This window comes from Oncorhynchus mykiss, chromosome 6, assembly GCF_013265735.2.
Source record: "Oncorhynchus mykiss isolate Arlee chromosome 6, USDA_OmykA_1.1, whole genome shotgun sequence".
NCBI classification, from domain to species: domain Eukaryota; kingdom Metazoa; phylum Chordata; class Actinopteri; order Salmoniformes; family Salmonidae; genus Oncorhynchus; species Oncorhynchus mykiss.
The window spans coordinates 79,825,208-79,839,605 of NC_048570.1; the positions used below are offsets into that span (position 1 = coordinate 79,825,208).

A 14,398-nucleotide genomic window follows, 5' to 3' on the forward strand; every position below is an offset into this window, starting at 1 on the left:
CTCCCTCCTCACTCTTCCCAGGCCTTCCTCCCCCCTCACTCTTCCCAGGCCTTCCTCCCCCTCCCTCCTCACTCTTCCCAGGCCTTCCTCCCTCTCCCTCCACACTCTTCCCAGGCCTTCCTCCTCACTCTTCCCAGGCCTTCCTCCCCCTCCCTCCTCACTCTTCCCAGGCCTTCCTCCCCCTCACTCTTCCCAGGCCTTCCTCACCCACCCTCCTCAGGCCTTCCTCCCCCTCACTCTTCCCAGGTCTTCATCACCCACCCTCCTCACTCTTCCCAGGCCTTCCTCCTCCTCCCAATTCATTCTTCTCAGGCCTTCCTCCCCCTCCCAATTCACTCTTCCCAGGCCTTCCTCCCCCTCACAATTCACTCTTCCCAGGCCTTCCTCCCCCTCCCTCCTCACTCTTCCCAGGCCTTCCTCACCCACCCTCCTCAGGCCTTCCTCCCCCTCACTCTTCCCAGGTCTTCATCACCCACCCTCCTCACTCTTCCCAGGCCTTCCTCCCCCTCCCAATTCACTCTTCTCAGGCCTTCCTCCCCTCCCAATTCACTCTTCCCAGGCCGTCCTCCCCCTCCCAATTCACTCTTCCCAGGCCTTCCTCACCCACCCTCCTCACCCTTCCCAGGCCTTCCTCCCCACCCTCCCTCTTTCTCACTCTCATTAATGGGTACCATGGGCTCAGCAGTCAGTCAGTGCCTTTCTAAACTCAGATCACTAACTCAATATTTGCTCTTTCTAAAGTACCGGTGGTAACAAGTACAGGTACAGAGCCATGTAATACTGACCAGCCCCACAGTGACCTAGCTCACAGGTGGACAAAGATATCTGCAAAGGGCCAGTGTGGGTGCAGGCTTTTGCTCCAGCCAGGCAGTAACACAGCTGATTCAACTTATACAGTGAGTTTTTGTTAGAGTCTATAATTATTTCAATCAGTTATGTCATAGTTAACTGTGAGCTTTAAAAAGACATGAAGTGTTAGATAAAGTACAGGCCATAGAACACATAATAAGAACACACAGAGCTCAAATCAGATTGGACTCATTTAAGGCAACAAAAGCAATCAAAGATCGTGTTTTTCAATAAAACAAACAAGTTATACAGAAAACCCCAGAACAGCTGTTATCGACAAAAACAAAAAAAATCTATCTTCACCTACAGTCTAACTTTGAATTTAAAATCCCCCAATACCTGCCAACATGAGTATTAAAGTGCTTTCTCAATAAATCACTTGCATCGTTTACCAAGGCAACACAGTTTAGGCATCATTTAATATTATAGCCCCTAGTTAGCCACTGCATTCTTAGCCACTAGTAAGCCTCTCAAATTAAACTGTCTCACTGTCCAATCAACAGAGACCCACACTGTACAACCCATACCCCTAACCCCTTACCCCTCCCCAGTATACATCCTTATTGATTGATAGACTAGCTATAGTATTTCCCTTGCATTCCATGGATGATAAACTAGATGCTTGATTTGAAGAGTAGAAAAGAGCCCCTGCGATTGGTTTGTTAGTTGGCTCAGATCAGCTGCAGTCAGCACTTTCCTCCTCCGCTGCCAGAGTCAGGTGTTCCATCTAGGAGAGGGAGTGGAGGAGAGAGAACAGAGAGGAGGAGGAGTTTATCAGTATAAAAACAGACATATGTCATACAACATAAAGCTTAGTCCAGTAGCCAACAGACAGTCTGCTTTGCACAGCTTATTCAGGAGGGTGAAACTGTACAGAACGTTCATGTAGAACAGACATTTATCTTTGTTATCATAGATAGTCTATTGTGTCTGTTCTATGCATTGCATTTGTAACTGCAACGTTCTGAAATGTTCACCCTTCTGAACAGAAGCAAGGTTTAGAAGCACAGGTTTACAGAAAGCATGACGACACGCACATGACAAAACATAAACAACAAACAAAGCTCCCACGTGGCAACTCCCCCTCTGAATAAAACACAGCTGCACGGGGAAAATTCAAACTCATAAAAACGTTATGAGATGGTTGTACTCTGGTTAGGAGAGATGGACGGCTGTTGGGAAAAAAATTAAGGGATGCAGACATTGACAAACAGACTAAAGAAATAAAACAATAGAAACAGACTTTCTAACCAAAAATGTGTGTGTGTGTGTGTGTGTGTCCAAGCTAGAGTGAAATCTGTGGCGCCACTGGCATTTCCAGGACTCTAGTGACATCTAGTGACCACATCGGGTACTGCTGGTGTGAGTATGTAACATGATATTACACAACTCAAGTTGACATTCCAGTGTTATGTTTTTGATTAGCTAAAGGTTTGAGGTAAAGGCTGAAAGGCTGTGTAAGAAGAAAACATAATGCTAGTCTAGAGACAGAGGGTAGCTAGATGGCGGGGAGGATGCAGTAGAAGAGTGCGTGAGTAGCCCTTACTGGCCTCAGGGTTAGAGGTCAGGGGGTGAAAGCACACCTGGCAGTAAGGGTTCCCTGGTGGAGTCCAACACCTGATGGAGATTAAATCATCATCATTACATCACACACTACTGTATAACAACCCTCCATATTAGAAATACATAATGAGAACAAAAACATGTATAATCAAATTTAAATTCATTTCCTGAGTTGTGTGAATTCAAATTGAATTAGGCCCAAACCCTTTGAAGTGATCAAATATTTGAATAAATGTAATCAAATAAATAGAATCCCCACTAGCTAAGGAAAAGTGTCTTGTCCTCTCACCTCGTATGTGGTCCCGTTCCAGAACTGCCTCATCTCCCCTCTCCTCCAGGCCAACAGTGCAGATCCTAGCAGGGTGAATGGAACCAGGTAGAGCAGGGCTGGCTGCCCCATCTTAGTCACCAACATCACCGCAAACGTCAAAACCATACCACACAGATAGGCTGGGGGAGGGGTGGAGAGGAGATGATCAACACGATGATGATAATGATCAGTAACATATTGATAATGTCCATGTCGTTACCTATGCAGCAGCAGAAAAGGTAGATCTTCTTGGGGCTGTTGACCCACACATCAAACCTGCTGCAATAGGCCACAAGAAGACCTGTTGGACAAATCAGCAAACATAATATATGAAGGTCTGAAGCTATCGTCCAATGAGAAGGCAGAACAGAAGGGTGTGAAGAAGGAGCTGATTCTGAAGCTTTAGATCGCACCAGGAAGAAAATTACCTTATAAACAGATCTAGGATCAGCTTACACATCAGCTTACACTCCACACATCCTAATTATAACCATTACAGAGGGAAGCATAATACTGACCTTAGATCATTGTCTAGAAACATGGAGACATAGGGGCTCTGGTTATTGTTGCAAAGCTACCGGTAATTTACCAAAGTTACCAGAATCTTCTGTCATTTTGGTAATTAATAGGTAATCTATGGTAATTTTTCTGTGTCCATATTGTCCATGAGTTTCCAGTGGATAGACCATATAGTTCAAGAAAAAAATTATAATAATAATAATGAGAAAAGCATTTCAACAACAATGGCATTTTTTTTCAATTAACTCTGCAACTCTTCCAACTATTGACTTTCTTCACAACTGTCACCAGTTTGGCGCCAAAACATTGACAACAAAGACATATTAGCATAGTTAAATAAATAGAAGGATATTTCATGCTGAAACCCTCCTGATAAACACTAATGGTATTCACTAAGTTGATGGTTCATATTTAGGATAATGTTTTATAGTTGTCATTCTATTTTGTCATTGTATATGTTTTATTGTATATAGATAATCTGAAGTACCCAAAAAGCCCACTAGATGGTATTTGATAAAATAAAATTGTAAACTTTTCAAGTTTACAGTAATATACCCCCCCCCCCCCCCCCCCCTTTGCAACCCTAGCTGTGGTCAAAAGTAGTGCACTATATAGGGCATAGGATGCCATTTGGGATGCAAGCATGTTTATCTCACCTGGTACGATGATGTCCCCATAGCCCAGGATGGAGAACTGCATGCCACACAGGTTCTGTGTCCACGCAGAGAACCGTGGAACACGCATCACTACCGGGAGCTACCAGGGAGACAACACAGGTAACAGTCAACTAACGGTCAACTAATGATTAAATAAAAACCATCTAACACTCTGTTAAATAACAATTGACTAACAGTTAACAAAGCTCAACCAAAACTAAACTAAAACTCAAATCAATCACAGAGAGACATACTGAGGATTCACTATGATAGATTCTATATCAAAACCAATTACAGTACTTCCATTACAAAACAGAAAACAGACATACATGTAATGTCAATATGCCAACTGTCAAGCCGTAGGGTTTGTTAATGACATGAACATGAGACACACAGAAAAGCAATCAGTTCATCACCAAATCACACAACAAATATATCAATGTTTAATTAAATTCAGATCAAGCCCTCTCATTATTTAAACACTTAAGCTACAATGCAATGACTTGAGATTGTGTAATATTGTATAATAGTATCATAAAGTTTGTTAGAACCAGGATTACTTGATAAAACCCTTGGCCCTACACATGACGAATCAGACAATAACACAGCTGTGACATAAGAGCCGGTCATGTGACAGTTGGTTGGTATGTACTGTATGTTCTGTCTCTCAATTCAATTCCATTTCAATTTTAGGGTATTTATTGGCATAGTAAACATATGTTTACATTTCCAAAGCAAGGAACAATCTCCAATATTGATATAAATGCCCATTTATTCTTGAAGAATACATCTTATAAATAAATACCTTATGAACTTAGTAGAACTGTCTTACCCCAGCATAACATAAATGGCTGTTTTACTTCATTGTTTTTAAACAATGTCTTTGTAAAACTAAACAACATATAGCTCTAAACTATGAAGCTGAGTAGTAAAGAGATGATATGATAATTAACAGTACATATGAAGCTGAGTAGTAAAGAGTTTATATGATAATTAACAGTACATATGAAGCTGAGTAGTAAAGAGATGATATGATAATTAACAGTACATATGAAGCTGAGTAGTAAAGAGATGATATGATAATTAACAGTACATATGAAGCTGAGTAGTAAAGAGATGAATTGATAATTAACAGTACATATGAAGCTGAGTAGTAAAGAGATGATATGATAATTAACAGTACATATGAAGCTGAGTAGTAAAGAGATGATATGATAATTAACAGTACATATGAAGCTGAGTAGTAAAGAGATTATATGATAATTAACAGTACATATGAAGCTGAGTAGTAAAGAGATGATATGATAATTAACAGTACATATGAAGCTGAGTAGTAAAGAGATGATATGATAATTAACAGTACATATGAAGCTGAGTAGTAAAGAGATGATATGATAATTAACAGTACATATGAAGCTGAGTAGTAAAGAGATTATATGATAATTAACAGTACATATGAAGCTGAGTAGTAAAGAGATGAATTGATATGATAATTAACAGTACATATGAAGCTGAGTAGTAAAGAGATGAATTGATATGATAATTAACAGTACATATGAAGCTGAGTAGTAAAGAGATGAATTGATATGATAATTAACAGTACATATGAAGCTGAGTAGTAAAGAGATGAATTGATATGATAATTAACAGTACATATGAAGCTGAGTAGTAAAGAGATGATATGATAATTAACAGTACATATGAAGCTGAGTAGTAAAGAGATGATATGATAATTAACAGTACATATGAAGCTGTGTAGTAAAGAGATGAATTGATATGATAATTAACAGTACATATGAAGCTGAGTAGTAAAGAGATGAATTGATATGATAATTAACAGTACATATGAAGCTGAGTAGTAAAGAGATGAATTGATATGATAATTAACAGTACATATGAAGCTGAGTAGTAAAGAGATTATATGATAATTAACAGTACATATGAAGCTGAGTAGTAAAGAGATGAATTGATATGATAATTAACAGTACATATGAAGCTGTGTAGTAAAGAGATGAATTGATATGATAATTAACAGTACATATGAAGCTGAGTAGTAAAGAGATGATATGATAATTAACAGTACATATGAAGCTGAGTAGTAAAGAGATTAATTGATAATTAAAAGTACACATGAAGCTGAGTAGTAAAGAGATTAATTGATAATTAACAGTACATATGAAGCTGAGTAGTAAAGAGATTAATTGATAATTAACAGTACATATGAAGCTGAGTAGTAAAGAGATTAATTGATAATTAAAAGTACACATGAAGCTGAGTAGTAAAGAGATATGATAATTAACAGTACATATGAAGCTGAGTAGTAAAGAGATATGATAATTAACAGTACATATGAAGCTGAGTAGTAAAGAGATATGATAATTAACAGTACATATGAAGCTGTGTAGTAAAGAGATATGATAATTAACAGTACATATGAAGCTGAGTAGTAAAGAGATGATATGATAATTAACAGTACATATGAAGCTGAGTAGTAAAGAGATATGATAATTAACAGTACATATGAAGCTGAGTAGTAAAGAGATATGATAATTAACAGTACATATGAAGCTGTGTAGTAAAGAGATATGATAATTAACAGTACATATGAAGCTGTGTAGTAAAGAGATATGATAATTAACAGTACATATGAAGCTGAGTAGTAAAGAGATGATATGATAATTAACAGTACATATGAAGCTGAGTAGTAAAGAGATGATATGATAATTAACAGTACATATGAAGCTGAGTAGTAAAGAGATGATATGATAATTAACAGTACATATGAAGCTGAGTAGTAAAGAGATGATATGATAATTAACAGTACATATGAAGCTGTGTAGTAAAGAGATGAATTGATATGATAATTAACAGTACATATGAAGCTGAGTAGTAAAGAGATGAATTGATATGATAATTAACAGTACATATGAAGCTGAGTAGTAAAGAGATGAATTGATATGATAATTAACAGTACATATGAAGCTGAGTAGTAAAGAGATGATATGATAATTAACAGTACATATGAAGCTGAGTAGTAAAGAGATGAATTGATAATTAACAGTACATATGAAGCTGAGTAGTAAAGAGATGATATGATAATTAACAGTACATATGAAGCTGAGTAGTAAAGAGATATGATAATTAACAGTACATATGAAGCTGAGTAGTAAAGAGATGAATTGATATGATAATTAACAGTACATATGAAGCTGAGTAGTAAAGAGATGAATTGATATGATAATTAACAGTACATATGAAGCTGAGTAGTAAAGAGATGAATTGATATGATAATTAACAGTACATATGAAGCTGTGTAGTAAAGAGATGAATTGATATGATAATTAACAGTACATATGAAGCTGAGTAGTAAAGAGATGAATTGATATGATAATTAACAGTACATATGAAGCTGTGTAGTAAAGAGATATGATAATTAACAGTACATATGAAGCTGTGTAGTAAAGAGATATGATAATTAACAGTACATATGAAGCTGAGTAGTAAAGAGATGATATGATAATTAACAGTACATATGAAGCTGAGTAGTAAAGAGATATGATAATTAACAGTACATATGAAGCTGAGTAGTAAAGCTGGGGTCTTACTTTCTCATATGGAGTCGAGGGTTCGGCTGGCACCTCCACCGTGTTACCCTGCGTCGAGACAGAACACCCCAACCAGACGCAGTCAGTTTGCATCCCAAATGGCAGTCTATTCCCTACATAGCGCACTACTTTGAATCAGGGCCCATAGCGCTCTGGTCAAAAGTAATACACTAGGTAAGGAATAGGGTGCCATTTGGGATGCATCCTCAGACAGTCAGCCATTCAGACCCAGAGGGGAATCTAATCTACACCGCAATGCTGCAACGGTACACAGCAGAGGAGATCCCAGCTACGAAGCCTGATTCTAGTTAGGGGCAGGAGTGTTTACTGGGTCGGGGAACACTCAGTCAAGGAAAACTCCTGACCCTACTGATTGTTAATCAAGCCATCTTAACATTCAGAGATTGAAGATTCAAGTTTTGACAGACACAGAGAGAGAGACATACAGGCAGACAGGCAGGCACAGACAGACAGACAGACAGACAGGCAGGCAGACAGATGAGTGGTTACCTTCTCTCCTGCTGCATCTGGACCCAGGGCCACTTGGACCATGATGCTCTCTCCATTCTGTAAATATAAAACATTTAAAACGTGGGACAATGTATTTAACCTTTCTAGTAAAAAAAAAAAATAGGACAATAACATTGCACTGTATTTAACGGGGAAAGTGACTCACCGGCATGAACAGAGGAGTGATGAAGACAAAGAACACATCATACAACAGCAGCAGACTCAACAGGATCACACAGATCTGAGAGGGGGAGAGAGAGGGGGGTGGAGGAGGGATGGAATGGAAGTCAGTTGAGGGGGAGACAGGTGAGGGGGAGACAGGTGAGGGGAAGACAGGTGAGGGGGAGACAGGTGAGGGGGAGAGAGAGGGGGGGTGGAGGAGGGATGGAATGGAAGTCAGTTGAGGGGAAGACAGGTGAGGGGGAGAGGTGAGGGGGAGAGAGGGGGGAGAGAGAGGGGGGATGGAATGGAAGTCAGGTGAGGGGGAGACAGGTGAGGGGGAGAGAGAGGGGGGCGGAGGAGGGATGGAATGGAAGTCAGTTGAGGGGAAGACAGGTGAGGGGGAGACAGGTGAGGGGGAGAGAGAAGAAAGAGAGAGGGAAAGAGAGAACAGATGTTTAGAGACGTGTCCATAGACTTAGTTAGACGACATATTTTTACCTGACCCGTTATGGCGTCTGTGAGAGTATAGGCAGCGCCATTGAGGCCATCTCCATTTTGAAGTAGTACTTTTTATTCTACTACTTCTATGAGTTGGTAAACAAACTGAAATGGTGCATACTGCTACTTGGAGTGTGTTGTCTGAACAGGTATAAAGTCAAGGTCGGTGATCTACTGCCACCTGTAGTTATGGAATGTTTGCTCACAAGTATAATTCATTGGCTGATCCCACCCAGTTGACTACTTTAAAATGGTGGAAGTCCTCAATGTGTATGTCAATGTAAAAACAGTTTATTTCCAAGTTGTGATCTATTTCTATGGACGTGTCCAACCTCAGCCAGAGAGTGGCCCTCTTTGTGACTGAAGATGAGAAATCAGAGGGTCACAGAGTGATGATTTCACCTTGAAGTTGGACAGTGAGATGGTCTTCAGGAAGTTGAGACAGAAGGCCACACCCAGGAGGTCCTGCAGGATCCAGATCCACCTGCCAATAAAGTAGAGTACAAGTCTTCATTTTTTTCAACAACACACTTCAGCCTGTCAACTAACTATTAAATATAACCAAACTGATTAAATAAAGGGAATAAAGAAAAAGGTTATAAGTGAATGTCAAGCTTAGCATCCTCACAAACATGAGGACAACCATTGACAATGGTTCCTGTGCTTGACCCTGAAATGGCCCAGGAATTCATTGTTAGTTTAGTTTTAGTTAGAGTTTTATAAATGCAAAAATGAGAGCATTTTCCAAGTAATGATCCAGTGAATGAGTAAATGTATAATCTGAGTGAGTTATAATGTGTGGGGGTGGAAAGGGAAGTGAAACCACATTCTCTAGAACATTAGAATTATCCACCATGCTTTCGCTCATGGAAAAGTTTCATAGGAGATTAGCTGTGGACCGTGTGTTGCTGTTGTAGACTGGGGACATTTAATTATCCTGTCCACTAATACTTCTACTGTGCTAAGGTCTAAGGACAGTCATTGGCCTGTATGAATACACACAAACATTACCCACCATGATGTTATTCTGTTATTGGAAATTAGAGAGACTAAGAGTTTCTGTCTGTCAGAATGTGAGTCTCAAATTGCACCCTACAAGTGCACTACTTTTGACCAGCATAAGTAGCACTATACCAACCATTTGAGACACATTCAGAGACAGTAGTCAGAGTCAATGAGGCAGTGAGTGATGCTGAACTAAACTAAAACTAACAGCAACAACACACCTCTACTCTGCTGATGATGTCCGAGTCCTCCAGACTCCCTCACCCCAAACACCACTTCCTGCTTCCTGTCCCACCCACAGAATTCCCAAGGGATGTGTCAGTGTGTGTGTGTGTGTGTCAGTGTGTGCGTGAGAGAGACGGACAGTACCTGTCCTCGTTCCTGTAGACTCCCCAGACCACGGCTACAGTGACACACACAGCAGACAGCAGCACCGACCTCACAGATACACTCCCACCCAGGACCGTCACACTGGAAGAACACAACACACATGAGAGAAGAGAGAAAGACCGCAAGCAACCACAGAAAGGTCTGCATGTGTGTGTGTGAGAGAGAGAGAGAGATGTTCAAGGAGACTGGTATGTGTCTGATTCACTTCTTTATTTTTTACTTCTCAGAACTTCCATATGAAACTATGACCTATGAGTTGTTTATGACAGACAGAGGAACAGACGGAAGGCAGATGTCTATGGAACAGACAGAGGAACAGACGGAAGGCAGATGTCTATGGAACAGACAGAGAAACTGACAGGGAGGACAGATGTCTATGGAACAGACAGAGAAACAGACAGGGAGGACAGATGTCTATGGAACAGACAGAGAAACAGACAGGGAGGACAGATGTCTATGGAACAGACAGAGAAACTGACAGGGAGGACAGATGTCTATGGAACAGACAGAGAAACAGACAGGGAGGACAGATGTCTATGGAACAGACAGAGAAACTGACAGGGAGGACAGATGTCTATGGAACAGACGGAAGGCAGATGTCTATGGAACAGACAGAGAAACTGACAGGGAGGACAGATGTCTATGGAACAGACAGAGAAACAGACAGGGAGGACAGATGTCTATGGAACAGACAGAGAAACTGACAGGGAGGACAGATGTCTATGGAACAGACAGAGAAACTGACAGGGAGGACAGATGTCTATGGTACAGACAGAGAAACTGACAGGGAGGACAGATGTCTATGGAACAGACAGAGAAACTGACAGGGAGGACAGATGTATGTGGAACAGACAGAGAAACTGACAGGGAGGACAGATGTCTATGGAACAGACAGAGAAACTGACAGGGAGGACAGATGTCTATGGAACAGACAGAGAAACTGACAGGGAGGACAGATGTCTATGGAACAGACAGAGAAACAGACAGGGAGGACAGATGTCTATGGAACAGACAGAGAAACTGACAGGGAGGACAGATGTCTACGGAACAGACAGAGAAACTGACAGGGAGGACAGATGTCTATGGAACAGACAGAGAAACTGACAGGGAGGACAGATGTATGTGGAACAGACAGAGAAACTGACAGGGAGGACAGATGTCTATGGAACAGACAGAGAAACTGACAGGGAGGACAGATGTATGTGGAACAGACAGAGAAACTGACAGGGAGGACAGATGTATGTGGAACAGACAGAGAAACAGACAGGGAGGACAGATGTCTATGGAACAGACAGAGAAACTGACAGGGAGGACAGATGTCTATGGAACAGACAGAGAAACAGACAGGGAGGACAGATGTCTATGGAACAGACAGAGAAACTGACAGGGAGGACAGATGTCTATGGAACAGACAGAGAAACTGACAGGGAGGACAGATGTATGTGGAACAGACAGAGAAACTGACAGGGAGGACAGATGTATGTGGAACAGACAGAGAAACTGACAGGGAGGACAGATGTCTATGGAACAGACAGAGAAATTGACAGGGAGGACAGATGTCTATGGAACAGACAGAGAAACTGACAGGGAGGACAGATGTATGTGGAACAGGGAAATCATACAGTACGTTGTTACTATAGAAAACCTTGACTCTCTGTAAATACCATGATTGTAATGAGCTGTGACATTTGTCAGACAATACTTTGTTTTCATTGTTTGGGGGGGGGAGACTATGTTGTTATGGGGATTTTTTTTGTTGAATTGGGATGAAAACCCCAGGAAAATGGTGACTCTCTGTGTGTGGTGTGTGTGGTGTGTGTATGTACCTCATGGGGCTACACTTGGCCAGGTCCAACAGGGCGTCCAGACAGCTGAAGAGGGCGGTGGCTGACGCTAAGCAGAATATGGCGATGATCACATACACTGGAAAACACACACACACACTAAGTGTCAAAATACTCCTGAACTAACTCATTATGAGACGATCACTGAGTGTCTAACAACTTCTGGGGTGGTATGTTTGCTTTGCATATAAAACTGTTAATAAACTGTTAATAAACGTAATACATTATGAAAATGTATTAATCAGTGTTTGTCCAGAGTGAAAGACTCACCCAGGTACTTGTAGAAGAAGTACATGAGTACCAGCATCAGACACATCAGACCTACAAAAATGACCACCTTTAGGGGAGAGTACAGAGCCAAGTCCCCACTGTCACTCTTCTCCTCTCCTCCTCTTCCTCCTCCTCCTCGAGACGCCCTCAGCCTCTCTCTGACACACAGACACACACACAACACACAGACTGTTACACAGAGTGTAGAGTGGCTGAAGAGTGGACAGCATGCATGGCTGTCCTTTTCCGAAGGAAATAAAGAAACGTGTGTGTGTGCAGTCTGACCTCTCACAGGCTCCGCTCCAGTAGCCTCCCAGAGCAACAGTCACCACTCCTATGAGAAGCATGACCACAATGCTGGCATCAAACACAGGCACCGCCGGGGCATACAGCCTAACCTGCATCTCCTCACCAAACACCTGGAGAAACACACAGAGATCAAACACTAACACGCCTGAGAGAGACACACACACACTAGTGTCTCGTGTCTATTCTTATTGATTGAAAGAAATACTGTAGATGACAAGTCAATTAGAAGGCATGAATAAGCACTATACCATATCTTATAGTGAGTTGTAGTGACCTCTATACCAGAGGACCTACAGTATCAGAGAACTCACATTCTGTGCGTCCAGGAAGTCCATGTATCTCATCAGAGCCAGCGGAATCTGGACCTTCTCATACTCTGTCACATTGGCTCCCGGGGGACTCTTTAGAAGCAATCAAATGAGAGATAAAACAAAACACGTCTTAAAAAGAACACACAAAGATGTAGGCCTATCATGTTATGCCATAGATGTAAATTAAGTGTTGCATCATAAACACATTGGAGGTAACACTATTGATATATTGTAAATACATTGTAGATCCATTATCAAAGTATTACCATAGGTTTAGTGCTGGCAACGATCAGAGCGGCAGCCCCCAGGTCTTGGGCTATCTCAGCCTTCTGGCTGAAGTTACACCCCCCTCTCATGACCACCACCGCCTTGCCTCTCACTATGGCTGGGCTCACCCCTGCAGAGCTACACAGTAGCCTGGACGACAAGTTCACCAGGGGATACGCAGTCTAACACAGGACAACAGGTACAGTTAGAAAATCCATTTATTAATAGCTATGATGTATTGTCACTGTAGCAAGGCTGAATCCCAGAGCCACCTAACAGCAGGCTGGATGTCAGGTGAGGTTCACAAAGTTCTGTGGGTTCACCAACATATACTAAACTCTAACACAGTTGAAGCTGGAGCAAATGGGGGCATAGGGCAGCTGAATATCAGAATGGCGATGTTGTTGTACTGGACTTACAGCAGCGCTGAGTGAGAGTGACAGGTTGGTCCATAGGGAGTTGTAGACCAGGCAGTATTCTTTATCTGTGGCTCCATTTGAGATGTGCAAGATTGCCTCTTGACAGATCACCTGTGTGGAATAAAAACAGTAACTAAGTGAAATACATACAACCAACATGTATTTCAAAGTAAACAACGTATAAGAAACAACAACATATCGTTTGTTCAGAGACTGATCAGTGTTAGCTGTGTAACACTTTTTCATTACACTGTCAGTATCTGTTCCACTCTGAAGCTTGCCTGGAAAGTTGGGTACTTCCCCATAGACAAGCCATGAAAGAACTCAGCTGCCAAACTTAGCTGGTGGCGATTGGCTAGCTAGCTACATGAATATGGCAAACTTGCCTAACAGGATAGACACTCTAAATGACAATTGTAAAGGTGATATTATCCAGTTGTCGATATTATTTGTGAAATAAATATCACATAGTTGTCGACATAGTTGGACCTGGCTTGCTTGCTAGCTAGCTACATCTATCTCTGTACTGTTATGATAAATACCGTGAGCTAACTAGCTAGCTTTAGCAAGCATAACAGCTAACTGCCTATTTTACCTGAGATGACCGGAGAATGACTGATAAAATAATAATCCACGGAGTTTTTGCCATGTCGGTAACATACGGAATTGAGTAAAAATCGTATTCACAAGAAAAAACTATAATCTGTGATTTGGCACACCACTAGTTTCAATATCGTCCCTTTTATTGCACTCGCATCATCGTTTTTTAGTTAGCCATTCCCTTCCGGTTTCTCAAGCTGGTGGATCTCGTGATAGCTGACCAAATCTTGGCAAACGCTGACATGCACTGCATTTTATCAATGTCAATATATCTTCAGTTTCAATATCATGGGAAATGTTTATGTAACTGT

General features: G+C 41.2%; 1 protein-coding gene across 5 annotated transcripts; it reads right to left on the bottom strand.

The window, feature by feature from the left end:
- Window positions 1-1,027: 1,027 nt before the first annotated feature.
- On the bottom strand, window positions 1,028-14,304 carry LOC110526659 (signal peptide peptidase-like 2A). Of its 5 annotated transcripts, none has more exons than XM_036981049.1 (17): window positions 14,083-14,304; window positions 13,488-13,598; window positions 13,068-13,250; window positions 12,802-12,891; window positions 12,467-12,600; window positions 12,182-12,339; window positions 11,894-11,990; window positions 10,047-10,148; window positions 9,075-9,156; window positions 8,179-8,253; window positions 8,013-8,069; window positions 7,503-7,550; window positions 3,898-3,997; window positions 2,943-3,023; window positions 2,702-2,862; window positions 2,433-2,466; window positions 1,028-1,576 (listed from the first exon to the last, which is right to left on the bottom strand). In XM_036981049.1, exons 1-17 carry the CDS (start codon window positions 14,134-14,136, stop codon window positions 1,536-1,538), a joined length of 1,608 nt encoding a protein of 535 aa, XP_036836944.1. In that variant the 5' UTR covers window positions 14,137-14,304; the 3' UTR covers window positions 1,028-1,535. The 5 variants fall into 5 exon arrangements, with proteins under 5 accessions (XP_036836944.1, XP_036836947.1, XP_036836945.1 ...); XM_036981052.1 differs by having other exon boundaries at window positions 2,672-2,862; XM_036981050.1 differs by lacking the exon at window positions 2,433-2,466.
- Window positions 14,305-14,398: the final 94 nt, after the last annotated feature.

What these genes read in the sequence shown, in the direction of transcription:
- LOC110526659 (XM_036981049.1), bottom strand. Translation starts at nt 14,136, where the DNA reads ATGGCAAAAACTCCGTGGATTATTATTTTATCAGTCATTCTCCGGTCA. An exon ending in TCACTCCTCTGTTCATGCCG is followed by an intron (nt 8,070 to 8,178) that starts GTGAGTCACTTT and finishes TTATATTTACAG; the next exon opens with AATGGAGAGAGCATCATGGT. An exon ending in CAGATGCAGCAGGAGAGAAG is followed by an intron (nt 7,551 to 8,012) that starts GTAACCACTCAT and finishes GTCTCGACGCAG; the next exon opens with GGTAACACGGTGGAGGTGCC.